The sequence below is a fragment of the Myodes glareolus genome, chromosome 21, assembly GCF_982192425.1.
Source record: "Myodes glareolus chromosome 21, mMyoGla1.1, whole genome shotgun sequence".
NCBI classification, from domain to species: domain Eukaryota; kingdom Metazoa; phylum Chordata; class Mammalia; order Rodentia; family Cricetidae; genus Myodes; species Myodes glareolus.
In genome coordinates, this window is record NC_142046.1 from 21,405,710 (window position 1) to 21,433,160 (window position 27,451).

At 51.1% G+C, this 27,451-nt stretch overlaps 1 protein-coding gene across 4 annotated transcripts in view; it reads left to right on the plus strand.

Moving 5' to 3' along the window:
- Cacna1b (calcium voltage-gated channel subunit alpha1 B) overlaps positions 1-27,451 on the plus strand; it is a 162,143-nt gene that overhangs the window by 129,938 nt on the left and 4,754 nt on the right. For 3 of the 4 annotated variants that reach the window (XM_087899911.1, XM_087899910.1, XM_085681213.2), the window contains 12 exons: positions 2,241-2,357; positions 2,732-2,797; positions 3,985-4,076; positions 5,856-6,000; positions 8,122-8,249; positions 14,718-14,814; positions 17,449-17,557; positions 21,390-21,497; positions 22,080-22,192; positions 22,919-23,046; positions 25,647-25,782; positions 25,989-26,105. In XM_087899911.1, the coding sequence (XP_087756037.1) occupies positions 2,241-2,357; positions 2,732-2,797; positions 3,985-4,076; positions 5,856-6,000; positions 8,122-8,249; positions 14,718-14,814; positions 17,449-17,557; positions 21,390-21,497; positions 22,080-22,192; positions 22,919-23,046; positions 25,647-25,782; positions 25,989-26,105 (1,356 nt within the window). The remainder of the gene's footprint in view (positions 1-2,240; positions 2,358-2,731; positions 2,798-3,984; positions 4,077-5,855; positions 6,001-8,121; positions 8,250-14,717; positions 14,815-17,448; positions 17,558-21,389; positions 21,498-22,079; positions 22,193-22,918; positions 23,047-25,646; positions 25,783-25,988; positions 26,106-27,451) is intronic. The other variant, XM_087899909.1, reaches the window with a different exon arrangement.

The following is a 27,451-nucleotide window of genomic DNA, read 5'->3' on the forward strand; positions in this document are numbered from 1 at the left end:
TTGGATGCCAGGCCTTAAGGTCTGGAATAAGTTCAGCTATCCTCGTTGGGAGTGTCTTACAATGCTTAGCATACTTTCAACTCCCCCATATTCATCAAGTGGGTATGGATGCCTCTCCTGGTTGTGAGCAGAGGCTAAGACTAAAGTGTTAGGGACTGGGGTCCCCTTAGGGTCAGTGATCCCTACAGTTAGGCTACCCATGCCTGTGACTTAGTGAAGCAGAAGCAAGGACAATCGTGGTGGTTGGAGCCACTTCCCGTGCAGCAGAAACCATGGGTCCTGGGAGCACAGGACAGGTCTACTGACCACCAGGGAGATGACCCAGCCAGAGGTGAAAGTACACGATGCACAGCTGTCTGCTTGTCCTTTGCCATCCTGCATGTGACTGGCATGGTGGTTGCCTCGCCCATCACTTGATGCTTGGGGCATCTGGCAGTCATCACCATCTAATCTCATGGTACTCTAGGGTTGCCTATCTGTTGCTGCCCCGTCCAGTCCTGAGCACTTAGGGAGCTCCCAAGAGGAAAGCTTGGGTGAAGGGGTGTGAATCTTTGTCACCAAAGTGGAGGTGACCGTAATTCAGTCTTGCCTTCATCCCTCAGGACATCTAGATATGCTATTATTTATGGTGCCTCCCACAATCCCTATTGCCTTCTGTCCTGCCTTTACTACAAGAAGCCCTTATTTTCCTCCAGATCTTCAGGAGGCCTTCTCTTTAGGTACCTCAGTACAGGCTGCTTTGAGTTGGGCAAGCGTTGTATTGTTCTAATCCCTGTCCCTAAAGCCAGCTGAACAGTTAGTTACCAAATAGAAGCCTGGAGAGAGGCGGGTGCTTGCCTCCTGTCTACTAATCCTTGGTATTAGTAGACAATGGTTCTTGGTCCTGATGTCTATAAGTGAGATTCTTTCCTCATTGCGAGCCAGGAGTCTGTCAGCTGTGTCATTTTTCAGGGTCATGCCCTGAGGTGATATTTGCCCTATTGCTGATTTGGACATAGTTTGGGGCCCCTCCATGTCCACTGACCCTTCTGTATAGTGTCTGAAATCAGTCCTGCTTCTAAGGCACCCACATCCTGCCCAGAATCACCGTCAAGGTGACTTTACCTCACCCCTTGCATAAACAGTCCAGAAACATTGTTCCTCTGGTTGAGAGCCATACAGATATGTTCCCAAGAGTGGAAGCAACAGACAAGGCAGATGTCCATTGGAAATCGGCATGAAAGCCATCCCTGCACTGAGATGGGCAGCCCCGGAGCATCTTCTCAGTCTGTCCCTGCTTCCGTGTCTGCATGTACTGTCCTGCTCTTCTGTCTCACTCAACATTTGTCTCCTCTTTCCTTTTCATTCGTCACTGAATCTTGACAACACAAATGTGTATGAGCCTGAGCTGCTTGCATATTGAAAAATGCCAAACGGTAGGAAGTTGCTTTCAGGTGATAGCATAGGCACCCGGTGTCTAAATAGGCAGAAAACACCTGGCTGCACAGGTGCACTGTCAGTGCATGGATACCGCCACAGATCCAGAGCCCTGAAAAGGCCTGTCAGTAACCCAAGGTGCCCAGGGACAGGTAATCTTTAGAGTCTGGGGTTTAATGGGGCTTGGTTTTGAACCCTGGGTTGAGGGAGCAATGCCCAATGTCCTGGGTTCTCTAGAACAGAGTCCTGAGTGTGGGTGGCACAGGTAGCTCCTATGGTAACAACAGCAGTGACCATACCTGCCCCCTATGAGAATGTCTGCTAACGTCTGGACCAGTCCCAGAGAAGCCAGCTAGTGGCTCAGACCGGCAAGACCTTTCCTGATTGAGCCCAGAGGGAAGATTGGCTGCTAAGCTCAGGCAGGGGTCACTTCAGGAATGCCCCCTGGAGAGTACCTGGACAGTTTGGCAGTGTCCTAGGAGAGGTTGCCAATATTCAAGGCTCATAGGTGATCTCCCAGCACTACCTGGCAGAAGGGGGCGTTGGAGAGTTTTTCTTTATGTCCTTCACTGTTGGGGAACGGCCCTAGTCTGAAGGGATTTTCTCTGACTTGTTGCTTGAGAAGTGACTTATGGCGACAAGCTTTTCTTTTGGAAGGATTTCTGTGCAGCCAATTGCTGCTTAGGCTAAAACAATGATTTCCTTTTCGTTTCTTTTAACCATATTTCTTTGGGGGTCACGGGGACCTGGGGAAGGGTTGTAGGATGGACGCAGCTTGTCTGCCCTTTTCGAGAGAGATTCCAAACAACACTGCTTCTTTGCAGAACAACTTCATCAACTTGAGCTTCCTCCGCCTCTTCCGAGCGGCACGGCTGATCAAACTGCTTCGCCAGGGCTACACCATCCGCATCCTGCTGTGGACCTTCGTCCAGTCCTTTAAGGTAACGCAGGGCTCCGGTAAGGGCTGGACAGCTCCCTCTGGGCAGTTTCTGTTTCTCTTCCTTTGCCACGCTTCCTCTCCCCCACCCAGAGTGGACCTGCCTGTAGAAGGCTGAGGGAGGGCAGGCTGTGCGTGCCGCTTCGGCACCTGCCATCCTAGTTTAGAACATCCTAAAGACAGTCTGAGTGAGCAGTAGGCTGTTTTCCTAACACCCGTACAACTCTGAGCTAGGTTTGTGCTCTCAGGTCAGAGACAAGCAGGCAGGGCCACTTGCTGCTGGAAGGGCTCAGTGGTCAGTGGGGGTGGAGTTGGGCCAGGCTGAGGTTTGTGTAGCCTCAGGGATGCCCTGGAGCTGATGTGCTCATGTGTCTCCAGGCGCTGCCCTACGTGTGCCTCCTCATTGCCATGCTGTTCTTCATCTACGCCATCATCGGCATGCAGGTGGGTGCCACCTGCCCAGATTGGATTGGACACAGGGCTCCTGTCTGCCGGGTGAAAGGGATATGGGCCACTGTCATTAAATGATAATAATACAATGAAGCGATCATTTACTGTGATCCAGATACTGGTGTAAGCATTGAATTAAACCTCAGAAGCGCTGCGTTGTGGCAGAGGAAACCAAGACAGCTCAGGCTGGGCTCACAGCAACCCATTTTGCTCATTCCCGTTTCCCTGGGAAGCCATACTTCGGTGTTTTTGAAAGTGAGGTCCACCATGGGTTAGGATGTCCATCCAGGCACTTTTAGATTAGTCGCCAGCATCTGACTGGTGGCTTCGTGCTGTCCGGAGATAAAGGACTCCTGTACAGGTCAGATGTTACTGATGAAATCTTTCCCAGAGTAGAACCCCTCTCCCCACAGATCATTGAACTCGACAACAGCTTAGTTTTTCTTTATTTTGTCAAAGAATATTGTTGTGCTAATTCTTCAGGGCAAAAGAACATTCAGAAGATTTTAATCAGTATCCGAACTGTAAATGTGGCCACTTCCGAACAGTGTAGACAGGAGGTGCCAAAGCCCTGAGCTAAGACTCTTATTTCAGACTGAAGTTTTATCAGTTTAAAGCTTTCCTGAGATTTGATGCTACTTAAAACAAACACGTACATTTTTTGTTGCTTTTGTCTGTGGGTCCAATAGCATGTGTTTCCCTGGTCTTTGTGGAACCATGATAGTTCATAGACTTTCACTTAGTCTGGGTCGTAGGCTTAGCATGGCTCTTGGCTCATCTGCATTCTTACCCTAGAAGCAGTCTGTTAGATTGCCCATTGTGCTGCTTGCACAGGAGACCCCAAAGAGCATTCCCCAAGCTGTCACCAACCTAATTACAGTTTTAGATTAGAGAGTGACCTAAAATGCTGCCTTCCTAGTCAAAGCGGAGCCCAACCCCCATGTATCCGGGCTACTCAGACTCGCATCCGTGGGTAGACTCCGAGCCCCAGCCGCATGCACGGGGCTGTGGGATGAGTGTGCTCCACCCAGAGGTTGTCCGTGTTGGGACCCGCGATAGTCCCAGGCGACCCCATCCCTTGTGCTGCCCTCAATGTTGCATGCACACTTTCTCTTGCCCCGACTAGCGAGTCTAGCTCCCCAAATCCAGCGCCGATATTCTGTTATTTTTCTCCATTTCAGGTTTTTGGAAACATTGCCCTTGATGATGACACCAGTATCAACCGACACAACAACTTCCGAACGTTTCTGCAAGCCTTGATGCTGTTGTTCAGGTGCGCCGCTGTTCACCTAAGGAGCGCGTCCACTCTCCACTTGCGGGAGACAAGGATCAGTTCCATTCATGGGGACCGCTTCCCTTCCAGAACCAAAATTACGCCATTTCTGTTGAGTGGTCCTTCCAGTTCTTTTGCTTTCTATTTATTTTTCCAAAGGGCTCTTGTCTGCCTCCTCTTGATGGAAAAAGAAGTACCTGGGGGAGGGATCCTGTGGCCCCTGTGCCAACCTAACCTGTAGCTCTGCTCCCCAGTGAGAGCCAAAAGGTGTCTGGAGGCGGTACAGTGTGGGCGGGCAGCAGGTGCTGGGCAAGGTCCCCTTGGACCCGATTGCTGTACTGGCAGCACCTGCATCAATGGATAAAGGAGAAACAGGACCCTCAGGGAGTTTTCAGTTACTTAGAGAGAGGAGCCAGCTCCACCAAACTGGTGATTTGAACATGCCTTCACTCTCTGCCCTTCCCCCAGTACTCTCCCTGGAACCATAGTGGCCCAGACTCCTGGGTACCTTCAGAAAAGTAGCAGGCGACACTCAGGGGCCAGAGCAAGAGGCCCATCTGCACAGGCCTAGTGCTACAGACACCCTCAGTCTTCCTCAGAAGAGGAAGGTGTGAGATACCTTTCTGTCTCTTATAGTCTTTTATTGGCCATCTCTGGCTCTAGACCGAGGAAATGGGCTCTTTGCAGAGATTGATAGTGAGGTGTGCTGTGTTCAGACCCTGCCTAGGGACCCCTTCCTAAGATTTCACTCCAGCTGTTCCTACATGCAAATGTCACCCGTCCTCCGGTGTACCCCTTCCTCCCCAGCTCGTCTGTGCCTTGGCTTACTGCAGTCTCCTGGAGGAAAGCGGACACCGTCCCAGACCCCATTCACTGAGTTACTTAGAGAGAATCTTCAAATCTGCAGGCTTACACTTTCCCAAATTGTGTGTCTCTGGGCTTCTGCCTCATGCCACACAGATTTGAAGCAAACTTATGAAATCAGCTTCAGTTTGAGGTCTTTGTTCTCAAAGATTTCTGTTCATCCTGAGCTTTCTGTCACAAGAAGTGGTTCTCTCAGTCATGCCGGCTCGGGTGGAACAGCAGCCTACAGGGAACTCGCACACCTGGTGACATTGATGGGCAGTGGTCTCTGCTCCTATCCAGGACCAGCTATGCACTCATGTGTAGGTCTTTTGTTGTCTTTGCTGGTCACCCGTCTGTAAACAAAAGCGGTGACCACTTGGCATGGTTTTGAGAAGCAGTGACTGAGGTGAAAGTAGACAGAGCACAGCAGATGTTAGGTGGGAAAGGGGAGGCTGCAAGTTCCCGGGTCCCAGAAAAGGTACATGAGTTTGGGCTTCTGCAGTGACTGACAAGGATCACGGAAATGGGGAGGGAGTGAAAAAAGCAGCTACACCCCACCCTGCTGGGACACTGCGAGACAGTGGGAGGCCACTCAGGGCTGATAAAGGGAAATGGTGGTCTTCCTGATGGCAGGCTGGTGGCAGAACGCAGAAAGTGGTCTCTAGACTGGCCACAGAGTTAAAGGATGACGAGGATGAGGAAGACTGAGTTTCGAAAGTCAGGAACGTGCTGGAGCATGTTGTGTGTGCACGGGAGTGAGTGCCCTCGGCGGGCAAGCTCCCAGTGCATAGGCCATTTACAGGGCTTTCTTAGTGATCGGTTTGGAAATCTCCTGTCATCTGGGTTCCAATGGCTCTGCCACCCAGGCTCTGGGCTTGCTGGACAGCTCCTCCTGGACCTGCCTTTGTGTGCTTACCACTCTGTCCTCCTCAGGAGTGCCACTGGGGAGGCCTGGCATGAGATCATGCTGTCTTGTCTGGGCAACCGGGCCTGCGATCCCCATGCCAATGCCAGCGAGTGTGGGAGCGACTTTGCCTACTTTTATTTCGTCTCCTTCATCTTCCTTTGTTCCTTTCTGGTAAGTCCTTTCCTTGGGCCACATGTGCCTGTCTCAGGCCATCACCTTTGTTGGGTCCTGATTTTGATCAAGTCTACGTTAGTCCCATGCTAAAAGCCTGTGTGCACTGTGGCCATGAAGTTGAGTGAGGCAGGATGTCTGGGTTGCTGAGGAAGTGACTCTAGGATTCGATGTAAAAGGTTGGTGGCCTGGTCCTTAGGCATGTGGAACCCCAGGAACCTTGGACAGGAAGGGATGGAGCTGCAGAATGAGTGGGGAGGCCACAGTGGCCAAGAGGAGGTTGAGAGATTTGGGGAGGGCTCATCTACAACTTGAATAGAGCTGATTAAAGAAGAGAAACGAAAGCCACGCTCTGGAATTTTCTAAGCTCTAAATGTGGGCCCTCCCTCTGATGGACACATGAAGATCTGCCGGCATAGGTTAGAAGGCAGGAGAGACACCGCGCAGATCTCGGGGCTCGATATGTGTGTGAGTTAGCCCTGTGTCGAGGTGGCAGTGTAGCTGAGCTGTGCCTTCTGTGTCCACGATGCACTGCCCCGCAACTCGTGTGTGGGACTTCGGCAGCACGAATCTCTTGAGTGCCTGTTAGAAGTGCAGAGCCCTTGGTCTGGGAAAATGGCTCAGACGGTAAAGCGCCTGCCACCCGGGCAGGAGGACCTGAGTTCCTCAGCACCTATGTGAAAGCTGGTGCTTATGTGTAACCCCAGTGCTGAGAGGGGCGCAGTACGGAGCTGACTGGGTCACTGAAGCTCCTTCCGTAGTCAGAGCAGCAGAGTTAGTGACCTCCAGGTTCTGGGAGAGGCTTTGTTTTAAAAAATAAGATGGATAAGTGATTAAGAAAGACACCTGATGTCAATCTCTGGCCTATATGTATGCATATGGACACACAGTGCCCAGTGCCCACACATGGGAACAAAAGCAAGCACATACAACATGTGAATGCACATATATGTGCTCAGGGTCCACACCAGAAAGCAGGAGCAAGTACACACAATATACACATATACCCAAGGAGAAGAGGAGGAGGAGGTACTGGGCTCTGCCTTAGGCTTACTATAGCTTTGGAGAAAGAATCCAAAAAATCTGAGCCTTTTCTTTAAAAATAAAAGATATCCTTATTTTTATTTTTGTATATGCACATCTCACTGTGTATAAGTGTATCCCGAAAGGCCAGAAGAGTGTATTAGATTCCCTGGAGGGCCACAGACAGTTGTGAGCCACCTATATAGATGTGGCAAACCTAACTCCAGATGTTCTTACCTTTCTTGTGTGTGTGTTTATGTGTGTGTTTCTATGGATGTGTGCATGAGTGTGCGGGGGTGCATAGCATGTGGAAGCCAGAGGGTTATGCCAGGGATCTTCCTCAATTTGCTCTCTACCTTATTTTTTGAAACAGGGCCCCTACTGAACCCAGAGTGCATCAGTTTGGCTAGGCCAACTGTTGCATGAGCTTCACTAGTGCTGGGTTACATGTGTGCATCTCTGTGCCTGGCAGAATGCTTGCCTAGCATTCACAAAACCCTGGGTTTGATTCCCAGCATGGCATAAACTGGGTGTGGGTGGCACACACCTAGAATTCCAGTACTTAGAAGGTGGAGGATCAGAAACATAAGGCCATCTTCTGCTGTATAGCAAGCTCTAGGCCAGCCTAGGCCTCACACAAAACAATAGCAATAAAATAGTGTTATTGACATAAGGATTAGAAAATCGATAATCTAGAAATCATCTAAACACTATGGCTCTTGGTTTTGATGTCTATCTATTGTTTCAGATGACTGGCAGGCTTATTGTGCACGCTGCAGGGGCTGCACGGGAGTACCGGGCAGTATGACACTGCCGCCTGGAGTCCGGCCAGGTCATTTTTGACAGCGGCGCTTGTAGGGAAATGATTTCTGTCTTTTAGTCTTTCTGTCTTTTCAGGAGTCAAAATTGGGGTTAAGAATCCCCGAGACTGAGGAGACGCTGGAAGTCCCAGTGCAAGGAGGAAAGACAACAGGTCTTTCCTTACCAGTGAGAGTGACCTCTACTGCCCAGAGAACTCCTCATGCCCACTGTGGGCAGAGCTGGAGGGCAGCAAAGAAGGCCCAGTGGATTGTATGCCACCTCTTCTTCTCCCTGCAGATGCTGAACCTCTTCGTTGCTGTGATCATGGACAATTTTGAGTACCTCACGCGGGACTCTTCCATCCTAGGGCCTCACCACCTAGATGAATTCATTCGAGTCTGGGCTGAGTACGACCCAGCTGCGTGGTGAGTGAGCTCCAGCGCTCTCTGGTGCTCAGGGTTGTCATTTCCTGTGGCTCTCCAGTCAGGGCCAGGGTGGATTTAGACAGCTCCATGTGCATGTCCCCCTCAGGTGTTGGTCTGAGGCCTAGGGACTTAACCCGGTTCCGTGTATGGTAGCACTGGTCCCCCTTTCAGGACATGTTCCTCTTTGACCCCTTGCCTTGGTGCAACTCTGGGACAGAGACACAGTCTTTGAGACCCTCAGTATGCTCCTCAGGAGCGTGCCTATGCCTGGGGGTCAGGGACGCTTCCAGGGCTCTTTGCACAGAAGTGTCCTGCCTTCTCCCAAGGCTGTGTGATGGAGCATGTGATCCAGTGCGGGAGGGCGAAGAGACACATGTGGAAGCGACCTGTGTAACGATCGGGCTTGAGAGCAAATGTCATGTGTGGATTTTGCTGCTGCTGCTGCTGTTGTTTAAAGTATTGGTGACTGAGCCCAGAGATGTGTACTAGTTAGGCAGGCAGTGTGCCAACTCTACCCCACCTTCCATAATGTGGGCTTTCAATGTTTCTCTAGATGGGCTTGCGTTTTCCTCTCTGCCATTTCCTTTGGATATAGGAGCCAATGTGTATGTCTGTTCCCAGTCCTAATTGCATGTTGTAGGTTGCTAGGTGGAGTTTTTATGAGAACCAGAGGAACTGGGAAGGCCTTATAATGTTTCCACTCCTTTAATCAACGCAGAAAACAGTTACTATGCTACGTAAGTTAGGTGTGATTTGTTTTTAGACAACAAGGGCCTCATGGAGTGGTTGGGTTCAAAAGTTGTTTGACACCAGGTTCCACAGAGAGCCCTGAAACATCATGTCGTACGAATCTTCCATGCCAGAGACCGTATTCAGGAAGGCAGGCAAGCAGGACACCAGGGGCTCTCCATCTGTGTGTGTTCATCCCTTCACCGACCTGGCCCTGAACCGATACTCTGATTGCTCATTTTATTTACTCGTGCATTCCTTCATCTTCTCTCGCCTGTTTCCTTGTTCACTTCTTCATTGTGTTAATGACTTTTTTGGTTCTGTGATTGTATCTATCTTACAAAAAAAAAAAGCTTAAGGAAGAAAATATATTTTGGCTTATAGGTTTTTGTTTGTTTGCTTGCTTGCTTTTGTTTTTTTTGAGACAGGGATTCTCTGTATAGCCCTTGACTGTCCTGGAACTCTCTCTGTAGACCAGGCTGGCCTCGAACTCTCAGAGATCTGCCTGCCTCTGCTTCCCAAGTGCTGGGATTAAAGATGTGCGCCACCACAGTCCGGCTAGTTTTGGCTTATAGTTTAAGAAGTGATAAACTAAGCATGGAGGGAAGGCATAGTGGCGGGAGCCTGAGACAGCTGGTCACAGTCATAGATGGATGTTGGGGTTCAACTCCTGTTTTTCTTTTTCTTCAGTCTGGGACCCCAGCTCTTGGGATGATACTCCCCTACATTTAGACTGGGGCTTCCCATCTCGATCCAACCTAGACTCACAGAGAGACGGCTCAGAGGTTCGTCCCTTGGGCGATTCTTGATCCCGTTCCACTGACAGGCAGTGTGCCAACTCTATCCCACCTTCCATACCCACACATTCACTTGCTCAGTTATTTCTCATTTAACTGCTCGGTCACGTATTCTCTTATTCAGTCGCTCAAGTGGTGATCGCTGAGGGATCTTCCCTATAAGATAGGTTATAGAGAAAGAGGCTGCAGGAGCTGACTGATAGGGAGATACAGGCCTCTTGTCTCATTTACCATGATTGTTCAAGAACTGTGCTGGGAATGAACAGTTTTCCTTGAATGAATGAACGTTCACTTCCTACGCCCTAGGGATGGGTGAGAAAACTGCAGCTGTACCCAGTTCCCCGCCTGCCCTGGTCTGCCTGTCATAGGTCTGTGTTCAGCATTTTCCTATGGGAGAGTCAGATGACTGGTGATAGTCAGGTTCCTTGTGGAGAACCGAGAGGAGGTGGTTAGGCTGGGCATGCTCAGGTGTCTGATTAAGACCCTGGAGGATGAAGTCAGCATGGACATGTTTAGGTTTCTGGTGGAGAGCTAGAAGATACAATCAGACTACTGGCCAGAGTCCCGCTTCCCAAGGAGCCCTTGGATTCTGCCTCCTCTTCCCTAACTTGATGCTCAGCACAGGAGTGCTCAGCCCACCCAGAGGACTTGAGGAATAGCTAGTCTTTCTTTTGCTGGACTGGGTTCCTATTGCCCCTGTCCTTCAGCCTCTCCCCTAGAGATGGACAAGAAGACTATGGTTGTATTCGATTCCCCACCTGCCCCTGTCTGCCTCCCACAGTGTGCTTTCTGAGGTGCTTCACGAAGCTGTAGTCCTAGAAGTTTCACAGCATTGAATTAGGAGCCTAGGACTCAGCCTCTTCTGTTGGGGCTAATCGGACTGGCAACTTCTCCATGTATATCTTCCATTTATATTCTTCAGTTTTTACATTTTCCAGAGGCAGCAGAACCATTTGTTGTTGTTACTGCATATTGTTCTTGATCAGTTTTTTACTTCGCAGAGGCTTCTCATCTCTGAAATATCCATATGCTTTCCCTACAATGTCCAAGACCCTTACTGAGATGCATAGGCTGAGGGATATTACATTGGTTCAGTGATTGGGTATGTTGCTGAGGCGGGGTGCAATGGAGACACTAGACCTTGGCATAAAAAGGGCAGGACAGGCTCCAACTGCAGAATTGCTCATTAGCACTCCCCAGTGATCCTGACTATGACCTGAAGAGTCACTGCTATTTCTGGGATGTTTTCCCAAGAGGAATGTGTGCTGCAGAAAACAGATGTTCTGTACAGTGCACTTTGCCCTGAAGGCCAGCTGTGAAGGAACAGCGTCCCCAGTTCCTACCATCGGTTGTAACCAAGAGAGGGAGTAATGTGCACAGTAGTGCTTAGTGAATGTGCTTGGCCTGAGTACAGCCTTACAATCAGCACAGTAGACTTCAGTCTGTTTCCTAATTCAAGAGTCGAGGAACTAGGGGTCCTGGAAGTTATGGTCAAGTTGAAGAGATGGCCAAACACAAGCCTTGAGGCAGAGGCAACACATGGCCAGAAGACAAGATCAAGTAACCCAAAGTACAAGTACACCAGTGAGCATTGAGGTTGATGCTGGTTCCCCTCCACACTACTCCAGGAGCTGAGACTTGACGGTGCACCCAAACAGATTAGAGCTGGACCCTGCATCTGGACAGGGTCACTGCACACCTGGCAGGTGGTTGTCTATTTCCCAAGCGACCACATGATTTTCTCATCATCTGAGAAAAACTGAAACCACATACAAACGGTCAAATTTTCTAACATTTGTGTATGTGTATTCACAAACACAGATGTGTGTCAACATATGCATGTGTGTCTATGTGAAAGAGCCCATGTGTCCTATGCATGTGCATAAAAATATGTACATACATTATGCACACATAGGCACATGCATGTATGCAAACATGTTTTGTGTATCCATGTGAGTTTATCTCTGTGTATGTGTGTGACAGACTGTTTATGTATACACATCTATGTATGTATGGTAAGTATACATGTATGTTGTATGCATCTGTAAGTCATTATATGTATATATGTACATGTTAGGGTGTTTATGTGTCATTTGTGCACTGTGTGAGCTTATACATGCTGTGGGATACTAGAAAGGCATGGAGCTCCTGGGAGCTGCGGATGCCTTTCTCCAGCCTCCCTCTTGTGGCTTCAACACAGAGTGTTTAGGCGTGGAGACTTGAAATGTCAATGACAGTCACATATACACCCATCTGTTCAGTAAGCATTTCCTCAGCATCTACTGTGCCCTGGTCTGGGTCCCAAAGGTGAAACCATAAGGCTGTGTGATGGATTAGTCGTGCGGCCACAGCTTGAGGCCAGGACGTTGTGGAAGAGGGAGAGGTCATGTGGCATGGGAACTGTCTGAAAGGAGGCAAGCGGAGATGAACTAGTTGTAGGTCGCTCTGGGTGGGCACAGATGTGAGGGGAGAGCCGGGTGGACGGTCTGAGGCTCGAGCGAGTGCTAAAAACAGAGAGAGATTGAAATAGTGTTAAACAGGGTAACTTTGCTTTTTTTTTTTCTTGGTAGACAGTCGGGGAGCTTTTGAATATTTTTGGGAAAATATCCAGAAATAGCAGGATTAACAATGTCATGCCCAGACTTTTCCACTGCTGTTGTATTCAGACTTGATGGGTCGGGCCCCCATTGCCATTGTCTCTGGGGTCCAGCAAGATTAGCAAATAAGGGGGAGAGCTTCCTCTTTGACAGAAGTAAGCTGAGCGTGGTTTGGTACTGATTGAACTGAGAAGGTAGAAACAGAAGAGAAAGGGGGTCAGTGCTGACCAAATTCTAGGGGACACCAGTGTGTCCAGGGAGAGGGGGGCAATCGGGAGGCATTTAAGATGTGTACTTCTGTGCAGGGTTTCTGCATCTGAGAAATGGGTGGGGCGTGTCATGGTAGTGAGAGCAAACGTCAGAAGGAGGAGCCATGTGGAGAAGGGCTCTGGCATTGAGGAACTGAAAGAGGGGATAGACAGCAAGCGCATGGGCAATGCCGCCGAGACCGGCCAGTGATAGGCGTGGCATAGTGTGCAAAGCAGGGCTCATGGGGTTGCCGCAGGCATAGACAGAATCTTATTTCGAGTGTTTCCTGGCTTCATTCACTGTAGGGATTATCCTGGGGCTGCCACTTTCCGGGGAACACTGGACTCCGGGCCCCACTAGGAAGCACTGTCTAGTCGTAGCTCTCACCTCCACCTCACAGCTCATCTTCCATTGCAGACTGGGTGGGTCGGTGGGACGGGCTCCATCATGCCTTGTTGCCATAACCTGTGACATTTCCTTTCCAGTTGCCGGATTCATTATAAGGATATGTACAGTTTGTTGCGTTGTATTGCGCCACCCGTTGGCTTAGGAAAGAACTGCCCTCGTAGGTTGGCCTACAAGGTTTGCAACTTCAGAGCCTCCATCTGACATACTTCCCTGCCCGAATCGCAAACACTGCACACACTCCCTGCCTGACTTGGGAATGACAACACCTCACCTTCTCTTTCCTCTGTCCTGCCCTGCCCTGCATTCCAGCATCCTGGATACTGTGGTTCCCTGTCTTATCTCCCCAACCCATCCAGCTGGCTGGAGGCAGGCAGCCTTCGAGACAGTGCCCAAGGAGTTTTCTGACCTGGCTAGGCTGAGTCTAGCAGGCCCAGCTGACTGGGTGTGGGGAGTGGGGCTGGGGGAAGGGTTGTGGGTGAGACAGGTCCTGCCTTTACCAAATAACAGCCATCACACCCAGCATTCCTGCAGGCTCTTACGAATGAGCTGATGGTCAGACAGGCCAGAGGCTGAGAGCCCAGAGGAGAAGTATGGGTGTGGGTGCAAATACACAAGGAGCAGTGGTCCTTGTGGACCAGAGAGGCTTTCAGGTCCCTGGGGGAGAGGAGAGAGGGGACAAGAAAGAGGAGCCCTCCTGCGTCGCTTCTGGATTGATGTGCTCAGCTCAGGGAGAAAAGCCCTGGCCTGGAACTGGGAGCGGAGGGCAGGGTCTGGGCAGATCTGCCCTCTGGAGAAAGGCTGGACTCTGCTGTGTCTCTGAGACCCCAAGCCCACAGGCAGGTGCCCTGGGGTAGAGGGAAGCCCCAGCCTCTCGACTTGGGAAGATGCTTCACCAGCCCCAAGATGCTCCCCTGAGTCCCCAACCATGGGTTCCAGGCCCCACAAGGGGCACATCCAACCTGTTGGTCCCAACCCGTGCTGTCAGAGGCACCAGTGGCGCCAGGCCACAGCTTACTCAGCTCCTCCCTTCCTGCGGTCTCCTTCCCATCCAGCCCTGACCTCAGCAGCAGCCCTGCCCTGGGCTGGCCTCGGGCGTCTCTGGGCTTGGAGCTGACTTGCCCTGTTTAGTCCCCTAAGAGCTCCGGGGCTCCTCCTCTGGTTTTCTAGTCTGCCGTAGCTCTTTCTCCACTTCAGCCTCTGGCCTTACTTGGAAGCAGATCTGAGCTGCCCACTGAGGCAGGCGTTGCTGTTGTGGCTCTCAGTGGCAGCCGTCCCGGCCCCACACAGCCTGGCCAGTGCTTCCTGCATGGTGAAACAGTTCTCTCTGATTTGGCCTTGTCTATGGTTCTAAAAGAGTAAAGTCAGAAATTTATAACCCAAAGCCGCCCCGATGCAGCCCTCCCTCAACCCCTCCATGTTCATTAGCTCAGACGTCACCCCTGCCCGCTGCCCTGCACTGGGCTGCTATGAGGAGGTGAGGCTGGGGGTGGGGGCAAGCAAGGGTCAAGTCAAGCAGAGACTCCCTCATTTTACTTGTTTTGATTTGGGGCGTTTACCCGACACTTTGGTTAACTGAATCTGTTTTCTTGTCTGCTTCCTCCCCTGCCCGCTCCCTGCTCTACCCCTCCTGCCGTGTGCCTCTCCTGTGGACCACCCCACTATGCCTGGCCTCTGGAACGGGTTTCCAGTGGGCGCATCAGTTACAATGACATGTTTGAGATGCTGAAACACATGTCCCCACCTCTGGGGTTGGGGAAGAAATGCCCGGCTCGAGTTGCATACAAGGTAGACCTTGACCCTGCACTGATCCTGCACCCAACCCAGGAGCCATCTGTGCTTGGCTGGGCCCGCCTGGGCCTTGCTCAGCCCGCAGAGCACTCATGGGCTCCCCCTGCTTTTTCAGGGTTTGTCTGGCTGTGTGGCTGTACCTGGCTGCCTTACCGCTGCTCCCATACTACCCTGAAACCCATTGCTCCCATCCCAGATAGCGGGACATGTCTCTGCACTAACCCTGACACCCCACCCGGCTTCCCCATTACTGACATCCTTGAGAAGCTCAGGACAATGGAGCCAGAGTCAACTCCACCTTGCCCCCACCCTTTTCCCTTCCCTTCCTCTGCCTTCCCAAGAATGAGAAGACAAACAAACTGATGCTTTTTGGACAGAGGGTGCTTTATTCTGGGCTTGGGACTACCTGGCTGCCCTGCCCCCTGTGCTCCTATCATGGGCGGTCATCAAGTCTGCAGGGTCTGGCCTTGGGGGATATACAGGGTGGTGGAGCCTCTGCCGCTCACCTCTTTCCCTGCCCTTCTACCTCTGCTAAGCTCAGCCTTGTAGGGATGTATGCCCACCTGCAGTCTCCAAGGGCTTCCTGACTTCCTAGTGGGAAGGGGTGCCTTGATGTTGGAAAGGAATGGGTGTTCAGACACCCTGGGGTGAGGGTCCCAGCTTGGGAAGTTCAGGAGTCACGAATCACTGAGTCATGAGGAAGGAAGTGAGCAAGGACACCTCCAGGCCTCCTTCCTGGCCCAGTCACAAGCTTCTTCCGCCTGCAGTGCTACCTTCAGCACCCCCAGCCCCTACTGCTCTCCAATAAACAGCGCCCCCTGTGTTTGCCTCTGTCTGAGAGAGCTTTCTGCCAGAGCCTCCCTCTTTGGTTCACCGTCCTCTGTCCGTACTCTGTCTCTGTGCCCCATCCTAGGTTTATGTCTACCACGTCATTCAGTGTAGTCTGTGGGAACCAACCAGCTCTCCCACCACTCACAGATGCCTCTGGGTTCTTCCTGCCTTTATCTGCCCCCAACTAGCATGTGTGTTGAAAGCGCAGAGGCCCTGCATGCATGCATGTCTCTATCCACAGGAGGGAGAGCTCTGTTCCTATGACACCCAGTCAGGCAGAAAGGCAGGCACGAAGGCTTGTGCTGCCCTTTCTAGCCTATGCCTACAGATCCCGAGGTGCAGGGTATGACCAGACCAAGGGAGGCTTCCGGATTGCAGGTGGCTTGGGGCAAGATGGGGAGGGTCCGAGAGAGGCTCGGGGAGCCGTTTCTGGAGCTTATTTGCCCTGGTCTTGCCACTCTGCTTCTCTGAGGTTCTTTCTCTGCCCTCCATGACTAGGGGCAAACCAGTGGGAAGTGGGAGCCTTATAAGGGTAACCCTTGGTGTCCTGGACAGATCTCCCCCTCTTAGAAATAGTCTGCTTGCTCTTTTCTCATTCCCATCCTAACACCCTCCCTGGAAGAGGAACTCCTTGGCCTCTCACACTGCCATCGGTGCTGGTCTGCAGGGATGCCATGCTCTGGGAAGCAGGTTTTCCTGGTGTGTAACATACGTGACATGTTTTCCTGGTGTGTAACATACGTGACATGTGAGGTCCTGGTCCTGTAATTGGATGTGCCCAGTGGGGCTTTGCCAGCATTCGTAGGACAAGAGCCTACCTCCTGTTTTCTGTGCCCCTGTGCCCCCTCTATCACAGCCAAGAGACAGAACTTGAGGACAAGGTACTAGGGGCTGGGCTCTGTGGCCCGCCCCCCCAAAGAAGAGTGCTCGCCCCAGGGAGGAGCTCCTGTCTCTAGTTTCCTCCCTGTATAGAGGACACAATGGGGTACAGTAGTCCTGGGGTGCTTCTTGGCCAAGGGAGTGCTCCTCAGATGCAGCTGAGTCCTCCTCAAGGGCCCAGATGGTCTCAAAGCCAGACTCTTGCAGCTGCCGAGTTGCCCCAGAGGACTGATTCAGACACGCCCTGTTTTAAGGTGTTTTGTCTCTGAAAACTGAGAAAGGAATGGGAGCAGAACAAGCCCGAGACCGTATGCACCCCCTCCGCTCTGGCCCCTGGAAGGTCTCTTAAGACCTATGATAGTGTGTCTCTTCAGGTACCAGCAAGTGTTTCTTTCTGGCCCCTGATAGTGTGGTTAAGACTTGAGTTAAGCGAGTTTCTCTCTTGAGGCATGCCCCACCGGGACTGGACCTCAGAGAGGCCTTTTGGCTGCCGCTCCTAGATGATCCAGTTGCAGATAGAGGAGGACAGGTAAGCAAAGTCACAGGACAGGGTCCCATCTGTTCTTTAGGCTGTCCCAGGGAGTAGCGCTCTGTCTTGGATCCATCTTCCTCAGCCAAGACTACCCCACCCTTTTGACTTTCTCAGGCAGGGGGCAGGAGCCAGGGTTCTGGCCCGGCCTCTGCTTTAGCTGTTACTTGGATTTCTGCTCTTCTCTAGCCAGGAGAATCTCAGCTCAGATGAGAGTGGGGTCCGGGAGGAGAGAATGCTGGCAAAACTTCCACCAACCCAGCCTTCTTGGACCAGGCACCTGCCGGGACCCCTCTCAGGAAGCCAAGCCAAGCTCCAGAGCCCAGATATTAACTGTAGGGTGGGAGTGAGCCTGGCATGCTTGGCCCTGATCTGCCCCTACTCATCCCCAGCGCCTGGTTCGCATGAACATGCCCATATCCAATGAGGACATGACGGTGCACTTCACCTCCACGCTGATGGCCCTCATCCGGACAGCACTGGAGATCAAGCTTGCCCCAGGTGAGTCGGGGGGCCCTGGGGAAGGGAGGGCACTGGCCAGCCCATCCTTGGCACGTTTACTGCCAGCCTTGGGCACTGTGACTTCCTGTTTTAAAACAGAACAACACCCACACTAAAGTGACCTACTTCACGTAAGAAGGAGGATAAGGGAATGGGCTCTGTCTGGGCACAACTGGAGAGATTTACCTGCTCTGCTAGGCTCTGTTTACCTTGATGATTGCGTTAGCACTACAATGACCTCGTAATCAGGGAAGAACCAGTGCAGTGAAATGTAATCCCTTGTTCTAGGTCATTCCATCCAGCAGTGATAGCCTGCTCCAATCATGTAATAGGAAGCCTGTACCATCTTTCCCTTCCTTTCCCTTCCCCTCTACTAGAGGGGCCCTCCACCCCATCACTCTCCCGCATCTGTGCTATTATAGCTTGGTTCCTTCTGTTGTGAGGGGTGGAGGCCCAGCCTCCTTTGTACTCCAGGTCCCATCTTTTCTCAACATCTCCCTAAGGATGTTACCCATGGTTTCATCCTCTGCTACTTGGCTTTGTTGGGTTTTTCTCTGTTTGGGGTTACTGTGTCAGTATGTGAACACACACTTATCATTCCTTACCCCTCTGTTGGTGTTCCTCTTTTTTCTTTTTATATTTATTTATTCACTATGTATACAGTGTTCTTCCTGCATGTATGCCTTCAGGCCAGAAGAGGGCACCAGAAGAGGGCATTACAGATGGTTGGGAGCCACCATGTGGGTGCTGGGAATTGAACTCAGGACCTCTGGAAGAACAACCAGTGCCATCTCTCCAGCCCCCATGTTCCTTTTTTCTTTCTTCATAGGGACTGGCTGCTTGAGAGACTAGTCTTCTGATTTCTCTTCTCCAGGTTTCATTTAGGCAGCAGCCTTCCTTGGAGTTTAGTCCAGTGTCGTTTTTTGGATCTGTCCTTTGACTTCTCTGGCCCACCACTTTTGAACTGTGGGTGCCTTGGAGCCCCTTCTTGCTGTTGCCACCTTGCCCAATCCTTGTGCATATATTGAATCCTAATCTTGTATTTTCAGTCCAGACAAGAGTAGCACAAGTTATTCCATCTTCACTCAGAGGCTCTGCAGGAATTTAACCACTGACTTGTCTAGACCTTGGTTCCAGGTCCTTCCACATTCCTCCCTGTCTCTGTCATGGAGAGCTCTGTTCATTGTTCCCTGTTCAAAACCTTGGAGCTGCCCCTATTCTATCATTTTTCTAATCTACATCTCCATGCTGACTTCAAAACCACCCAGCATGAGTCACCTCTCTGCCTTGGCCCACTCTCTGCATTGCCCTTGCCCTCAGTCTGCCAGAGTTTCCAGGTTAAAATCATAACTAGAACATAGGCCAACCTCCAGCTGGACCAATCAAGAAGAAAGATGCAGAAACTAAAGTAAAGAGCCGGCCGGGCAGTCGTAGCGCATGCCTTTAATCCCAGCACTCAGGAGGCAGAGGCAGGTGGATCTCTATGAGTTTGAGGCTATCACAGTCTACAGAGCGAGTTCCAAGACAGCCAAGGCTGTTACTTTGAGAAATGCTGTCGAGAGAGAGAGAGAGAGAGAGAAAGGGTAAATGGCTTTGTGAAGATGATGGCCAAGGTCATCCGGCCTCCACACATGCACTGGCACACACGCGTGCCCCTCACAACCTCCTGCACCCACACAGATGTATGAAATATGAGATAACCTTAGTGATACTATATTTATTAGATAAACTGATAGCAAACCACCTTCCAACAGGAAACTCCAGGCCTCGATGACTTCCTTGATGAAGTCTGTCAAACATTCCAGTGAGTACAGACTGTCTTGGACTCTTACAGGAAATAGAAGAGGGGATATTTCTCAACCTGTCTTAAATGCACTGTGTTCTCACACAGGAAGCAGAGATATGGCAGGAAATAAAACAGCATGAATATGGGTATAAAGTTCTTCAATATAATTTTAGTTAGCTGAATCTAGACATAAGAATCTTCAGTGCAATTTTACCAAGCAAATCTATCAGTCCGTAAAAGAAGACAGTACGTGATGTCATTGGCAAGGGGTGTCCCTGTGGTGGGAGGCTGGATTGTGTTCTAAAGCCCAGCCAGTGTAACTTACTATAGCAAACAACATCAGAAACTATATGATATCTCCACAGTCACACAGGAAGAGAAGCATCTGACAAAATCTACCATTCATTCATGCTAAGAACATTTCTATGTAGACTTTGAATTAAATGAAATGTTCAATAAATGTATGATAAAGGATATCTATGAAAAATTACAGCTAGTGCAATATTTAACATAGAAACTCCTGAAGTCAGGACTGAGACGATGGTCAGCCGTCAGGGCTCCTTGTCAAGGATGTGCTTGATTCCATAGCCATTGTAATAAGATAAGAGAAAGAAGCAAGAGTCAAAAATGCTGGGGAGGGAGAATATGATCACAGTAGAAATGATGGGGCAGGGAAGAATATGATCAAAATATATTTAACCTTAAAAATGGTTTTAAATAATAACAATATAATAAAAGAGCAAGAAGTGAAAGTGCCTGTGTTGTAAAAGGAGCTTTACCCAAAATAATTACACAGAAACTGCATTCATTTAAACACTGCCTGATGCATTAGTTCTAGCCTCTTACTGGCTAACTCTCACATCTTGATTCAACCCATTTCCAATAATCTGTATTGCCACTTGACTGTGGCTTACCAGCATGAGTCTAACCAGCGTCCGTCTTGGACAGGAGAGCCATGGTGTCTGCCTGACTCTGCTTTCTTTCTCCCAGCATTCTGCTTTGTCTACTCCACCTATCTAAGCTGCTGTCCTATCAAAAGGTCAAGGCAGTTTCTTTATTTGACCAATGAAAGTAACACATAGAAGGCCCTCCTACTCCTTGCCTGTGTTCAGAGTCGGTATTATTACCCGTACAGAATTTCCACTGTTTCTGAAGCTACTGAAACTGACAGGTACACGAGGCTGGCCTACGAAGGCATTCCGGTTTTGTGTACTGCTAACGAACAATAGAGTTCCTTGATGCCGCAGCTCTGAAGCACTTCACAACTATTGATGACTCTAAAAGTTCCCCTGCACACTTTATTATTGAATGAGTTTCAAACATTCATAAGACGAATCAAAGAAGAGCTGGGTGGTTGTGGTGCACGCCTTTAATCCCAGCACTCAGGGAGGCAGAGGCCAGCCTGGTCTGCAGAGTGAGTTCTAGGATAGCCAGAGAGACACAGAAACCCTAACTCAATACCCTCCCCCCCCCAAAAAAAAAAGAAGAAAAGAAATCAGAGATGGTTATGTGAGAACCTTCCTCTCTAGAGTATCAGAGTTTGGATCCTAGAACCACATCAGGAGGCTCACGGATAAGATCTGATGTTACTTTCTGGCTTCCATGGACAACCCCTACAATCACACAACACATATAAATAAATAAATAAAATGAATAAATGAACCATACATGAAAAAAAAACCTGATAAATTTAACTTCATAAAAATTAAAACTTTCACTCTTCAAGAGATATTTAAGGTGCTGGGGTTATAGCTCTATTACAGAGCATATGCAAGACCCTAGATTCTCACCTACACACATGTGCACACGGACACGCACATGCATGCGCACCCACACACACACAGCTGTGCCATCTCCAGGACTCTGCAGGAAGGTCTGTAACTAGTGTGCAGGTCAGTGTTTCTTCCTGTATCTTCCCTTCGGCTCCGCCTCCCCCATCATCCCTCTGCCCATGCCTCCACACGCACAGTCTCCAGCTCTGCCTGGATGAGGGGCCTGCAGAACTCCTCCTGATGTGTCCTCCCTTTCCCCCTTGTCCTGGCTCAGCAGGGACAAAGCAGCACCAGTGTGATGCTGAGCTGAGAAAGGAGATATCTTCTGTGTGGGCCAATCTACCCCAGAAGACTCTGGACTTACTCGTACCACCCCACAAACGTAAGTGGAGATGAAAAGATACCTCTGCCTCAACCTCCCCTGGTCCCTCAAGGTATATAGGAGTAAGACAGAGTGTATTGAATTGGAGAAGTGGGCTCCCCTCATCCCTCTATAGCTATGCTGGGAGACGTCTAGCCATGAGAGACGATCCAGGTCCTCCTATTTTGATTCTGTATCTCACAACACACACGCGCGCACACACACACACACACACACACACACACACACACACACACACACACACAAAATGCAAGAGGGAATCGTATGGACACAAAGAAGAGGTGCTCCATATTGAGGGCCCCTTGTAGGGATGCATCCGTTTCAGTCACACATAAAGGACCCAGGACTAGTTAGTGTGGTCCCACACAAGGGACACAGGACTAGTTAGTGTGGTCAGAGTGGGATGTGTTCTGTGTCCAGAGGAGACAGGGCTCTCGCTCCTGTGGCTGACACCCACCTGAGCCCACATAAGGGATGAGGGAAAGACGCTGCCTCCTTATCCAGCTACATCTCCTGTGGTTTCTTTGTGCTGTCTGCCCTCCCAACCTCGGCCTCTGGTTCTTCTCTGCCTGCTCTGTTCAGCTGATGAGATGACAGTGGGGAAAGTCTATGCAGCTCTGATGATATTTGACTTCTACAAACAGAACAAAACCACCCGAGATCAGATTCACCAGGCTCCCGGAGGCCTGTCCCAGGTACAGTTGTGGGGGGCCTACGGCTGGACAGTGTTCCGTGGCAGGAGGAGGGAGCCCCACTCAGGCCGCCTGCTCTCCGTTAGCTACTTGTTGCTCATGTTGTGGAGCCTTGATGCTGAAAGCTGGTTTTCAAGGGTGAGAGCAGACGCTCTGGGCAGTATCACGTTCTCTGTGGTAGACAGAGGAGGATGTGATATATCAGAGGAAGGGAAGAGAAACTGTGGGACTCCACGCAGGTACAGACCAAAGACATCCACGTTGATGGCCCAGAGTTGCTGTTAGTTTTACTCACGGTTGTGTGTGAGGTTTAGGGTACAACTTCTGGTGCTGTTACAGCCGTGTCTTCAGTGACCACCACATGGAGGCTCTGCCTGGAAAATCTTATAAACACACAGAGCGTCCAGTGATGTTTGCCTGGCCCTGGGTAGGAAGTGCCTGGCTTCATCCTGCAGTCTCCTCAGCCTGGCATTCCGGGCGGCAGGCACTGGAAACTGAGGGCGAGGTGCATGATTCTGTGATATGACCAGCCCCTCGTTGTGTAGACAGAGAAACTGAGGCTCTGCATGTTCCTCTTGGGAAGCGAGACAAGATCCAGGAAAGCAAAGGTTCTGTGCTGAAGACCAAGGAGCCCACGCTGTCCTGAGCGGAGACTGGACTCTGCTACACGTTGTTCCAGGCTGAGGGCCTCAGACACCGGGCTCTCCTCTTCCCTGTTCTCTTTTGTAGATGGGTCCTGTGTCCTTGTTCCACCCTCTGAAGGCCACCCTGGAGCAGACCCAACCGGCTGTGCTTCGAGGAGCTCGGGTTTTCCTTCGGCAGAAGAGCGCCACTTCCCTTAGCAACGGTGGAGCCATGTAAGTGCTGGTGGGGAGTGGGCAGGGGGAGCTCACGACTGGTGGGGAGTGGGCAGGGGGAGCTCTCAACTGGGGGGGAATGGGCAGGGGGAGCTCACGACTGGTGGAGAGTGGGGCAGGGGGAGCTCATGACTGGTGGGGAGAACTCAAGGTTAGTGGGGGGAGCTCATGGCCGGTGGGGGAAGGAGATCTGTGACTTCACCCTAGCTGGTTTGCAATGCCCTCCAGCTCTAACTCACCCCCTGAACTATCTGAGGGGCTCTTCCACCACCTGCATAGTCCTCTGAGGACAGGCGGGCCTCAGGACCCATCCCACTTCCTGGGACGCGCTCTGGAGCAGCTCCGTATCTGCCTCCACTCAGGGCACACACAGACGTTGGTAAAGATTGCTGCTGCTAGTGGTTTTCCATCTGCCTGTTCCTACGAGGGATTTCTATGTTAGCTGCATAGTGTTAGGTAGACAGCTTGGGCAGATAGCTGTGCTACTCCTAGATGACGGCCCCTGCCTGTCCCTGTCTCTTCCAGATTCTGCTGTCACAGGCTTCTAATGCTGTGGACTGCTAAATTGTTTCTGCCTTGAGTTCTCAAATACCTATTCATAGAAAATTATAACTGATCTTCTTGGCTCCTCTGAGCCTTTCTCCCAGTTTGTCATTTTGACTTTGATTTCTAAGGCTGTTGCCTAGACAAATTGGTCAATCCTTTAGTTTCACTTTGCTCTGAGACGGTGTTTCTTGATATCAAATCCAGAGTCAGAAATCAAGGGTCACCCACCAAAGGCTGTGGAGGAGCTCTGGGCAGGGCTTGTTACACACGGAAAGCCATGCTCTTTTGACTCCTGGATAGCTGGCTTCCAGGGACGCACCATCGCATGTGGCCCTCTCCTTCTGTCTCACAGGCCATAGCCCCACCAGCATTGCACAGTCAGGCCCCAGCTCAGGCGTGGGCAGTAGACAACGCAGAGGGGAGCCCTGATGGCAAGTGCTGTTAGCTGGGCTTCCAGCTGACCAAGTCCATCCTGGGACCTGTCGCACAGAGCCCTGCAGACACCCTCACTTATGTGCTTTCCCTTACACAAGCTGGTTAGGGTCCCTCTTCTGAGTTTCAAATTAAACTTACTAGGAACGTGTGTAAACATACTAGGAGAGTGTGTGAGGGGAATGCGTGCTTGGGCATATAGGACTTAGAGGTGTGTGTGTGAGAGGGGTACATGTGACTGTGTCCTATAAAACGTTAGGAGTCTTGGATTTGATCCAGGCTTCCAGGAGGAAAATAAGCTTCTGGTTCTTTGAGGATCATAACCTCTGCATAATGCAGTTGAAAGTCAATTTCTTAGTTAAGGTTTCTGTTGCTGTGAAGAGACACCATGATTATGGCAACTCTTATAAAGGAGAACATTTCATTGGGGCTGGTTTACAGGCTCAGAGGTTTTGTCCATTATTGTCATGGTGGAAAACATGGCAGCATGCAGGCAGACATGGTGCTGGAGAGACAGCTGAGAGTTCTACATCTGGATCGGCAGGCAGCAGGAAGAGAGAGAGGGACACTGGACCTGGCTTGAGCTTCTGAAACCTCAAAGCCCAGCCCCTGTGACACACTTCCTCCAACAAGGCCACATCTCCTATAATGCCCCTCCCCATGAGTCATGGGTACCATGTTCATTCAAACCTTCACAGTCAGAGAACACTGTATTTAATGTCCCAGCAGAGGAGGGTCTGGGCTGTGCTGTGACCTCAGAGCTGACAGTGCCCCAGGGTTTAGCCTGGCCCCCCTCTCTGCTAAAGTCCTTTCCTGGGGTTGTTTCAAGAGTCACTGAGGTGAGATGGCCTACAATATTCCCAGAAGACAATGGGTGACTCATTTAAAATGCCCAGCAAGAACAGATCTGGGCTGCTGTCTCGGTGCAGTCTGGGTACTGAGTCTGGCCCTGTGCCGAGTGTGCTAAGTTGACCTCTCCAGTGTCACTCAACCTGTATGATGCAAATGAGGTCATTGCAGAGATGCTGCCTGGGAAGAGTCAGTGCTGTGTGGGAGTCTCACCCAAAATCTGAACACTCCAGGCTCCCCAAGGAGCAGGCATAGTGAGTGGCGGGTGCTGAGGGTGTATGTAATCTGATAACTAAGAGGCTGATGGAACACTAAATGGGTCCTTTGTGGTGGAGAGGTGGGTGTAAGGAAGAGCCACCAGCAAGGGACTTCTGAGGAAAGCACCCCAGGAAGGATTCTGGAGTTCCTTTAGCTGCGAGCTATTTACCCAAGCTTCACCATGCAGTCACTGTGTGGCCTTGTCCCTTCCCACCGTAGTCTGTGACAAATGCCTGAACCATAGAAGAGCCGGTACCAGGGTTGAAGAACTGGCTGATTGTCCCCAGACTAGAGAATGATGCATCTGGCTTTCCTCAGACTAAGTCTTTCAAGTCCTCTGCCCTCAGGAACGGTCTTGCCCCTATGCTCCGTGCTGTATCTCGGTTTGGGGGCCACGCTGGAGCCCCTGTGTTGGAATGCTGGAGCCCCTGTGTTGGAATGCCGTGGCTATGGTGCAGATTCCCAGCACTAGCAGCGCTCCGCAGCCCACAGATCTCAAACATTTCTCTCTCCAGACAAACCCAGGAAAGCGGCATCAAGGAGTCCCTGTCCTGGGGCACACAGAGGACCCAGGACACTCTCTATGAGGCCAGAGCACCTCTAGAACGTGGCCATTCTGCGGAGATCCCTGTGGGGCAGCCAGGAAAACTGGTGAGCCCTCCTGGGAAGGGTTGTGTTAGATGCGAGTGTGTGAATGGGGGTGAGGATTGTGAGGTGGGCGTGGGGGAGCGAGTTGAAGACACACTCGGTGCTATGGGAGGTGGCAGATGTGGGTCAGGGGTCAGAGCAGGCGAGATGGGGAGGAGTGGGGCCAGACGGCTCTGTGATGTGTAACCGAGGGGCTTGCTGTCCTCCAGGCTGTGGATGTCCAGATGCAGAACATGACATTGCGAGGACCCGATGGGGAGCCGCAGCCTGGGCTGGAGAGCCAAGGCCGGGCTGCCTCTATGCCACGCCTGGCGGCAGAAACACAGGTGTGGTATCTTGGAAGGGTCTGGGCTGTGGGAGGACAAGGTGTTGCTGGGGGAGGGGGCTTGGTGATGCACATTGTGAGAAGAGACTGGGGGTAGAGAGAAGCAGGCAGCAGCCTGAAGTCACCTACCTCTACAACTTTGGACACCGCCTTCCCTCTGGGACATAGTACCAGCCTCACCAGGACAGTCTTATGGTCAGAGAAAGAGGTATTAAGAGTTCTGGATCTAAACTTTGGTGTCTTCGCCCCATCTCTGGTCCTACCTAGTCCTTGTCCACAAAACACTACTGTCTCTTCTGTGTTCTTCCTCTGGCTCTCATAGCCACAGCCCTGCTGTCTCCAGCTGTGCTCCCTCTTCTCCAGCTGTGCTCCCTCTTCTCCAGCTGTGCTCCACCTTCTCCAGCCGTGCTCCCTCTTCTCCAGCTGTGCTCCCTCTTCTCCAGCCGTGCTTCCTCTTCCCCAGTCGTGCTCCCTCTTCTCTAGCTGTGCTCCACCTTCTCCTCCCCTAGTGTTCTACTCCAGCACCAGAGCAGATTCTACAGTCCAGAAAGTAACACCTGCCTCCGTCTACCCTTCTGTTGTTTTGAGGCTCTGGGATGGCCCTTCCTGCCCTGTCCCTGAACCGTTATTCTTCTCTGACCTCTTGTGGGGTTTTCCTTGTTAGGCACATTTAACTAAGAGCTGGCTGCCTGACTTTGGAATTGACATGCCCCTTTCTCAAGGTCACAGCGAAGAGCCTGTGACATTCCCACTTTTGAAGCCAAGAAGGGACTGCGGGTTGATCTGAGTCTTTAGGACCTGTCCAAGCCTGTGTGGTTCCCCTCCTGTCCCTTCTTCTCCCTGTAGTCATGGATACTGTCTCCTCCCCTCTGGCCATATCTTCTATTTATGGTGTCTCTACATGGCCCTAGCCTACAGCATTGCCTTCCCTGTCTTCCCTCTCCTTCCAGCTCTTTGTTCTTCTGTCCTTGGCCCAACCCCATGGTGTCACAGGCTGAGGTGCTTCCTGCTGGCATTTAACATTCGGGTGGCTGTGGCTAAGCTCCATAGCAGTTTCTCTCCATAGGTCCTGAATTTATCAGTCATGGTTGGGGGTTGAGGCTGGGGGCAGCATGTGAACCGGTCCTCCAGATGGACCAAAAGAAGTCGTCCCCCTATAGCCTGATATGAATCTCACTGGGGCTCCTCAGTCAAACCAGCTCATCTCCTGGAAGGGACCCACACAAAGCAGCCCTGCTTCCAGACTGCCTGTCTGGAGCAGTGCCCCAGCTCCAGACATCTGTCCCAGATGTGGCTCCCTCTGACTTGACTGGGTCTTGGTCAGGTTCATTTCCTCCACCAGTTAAA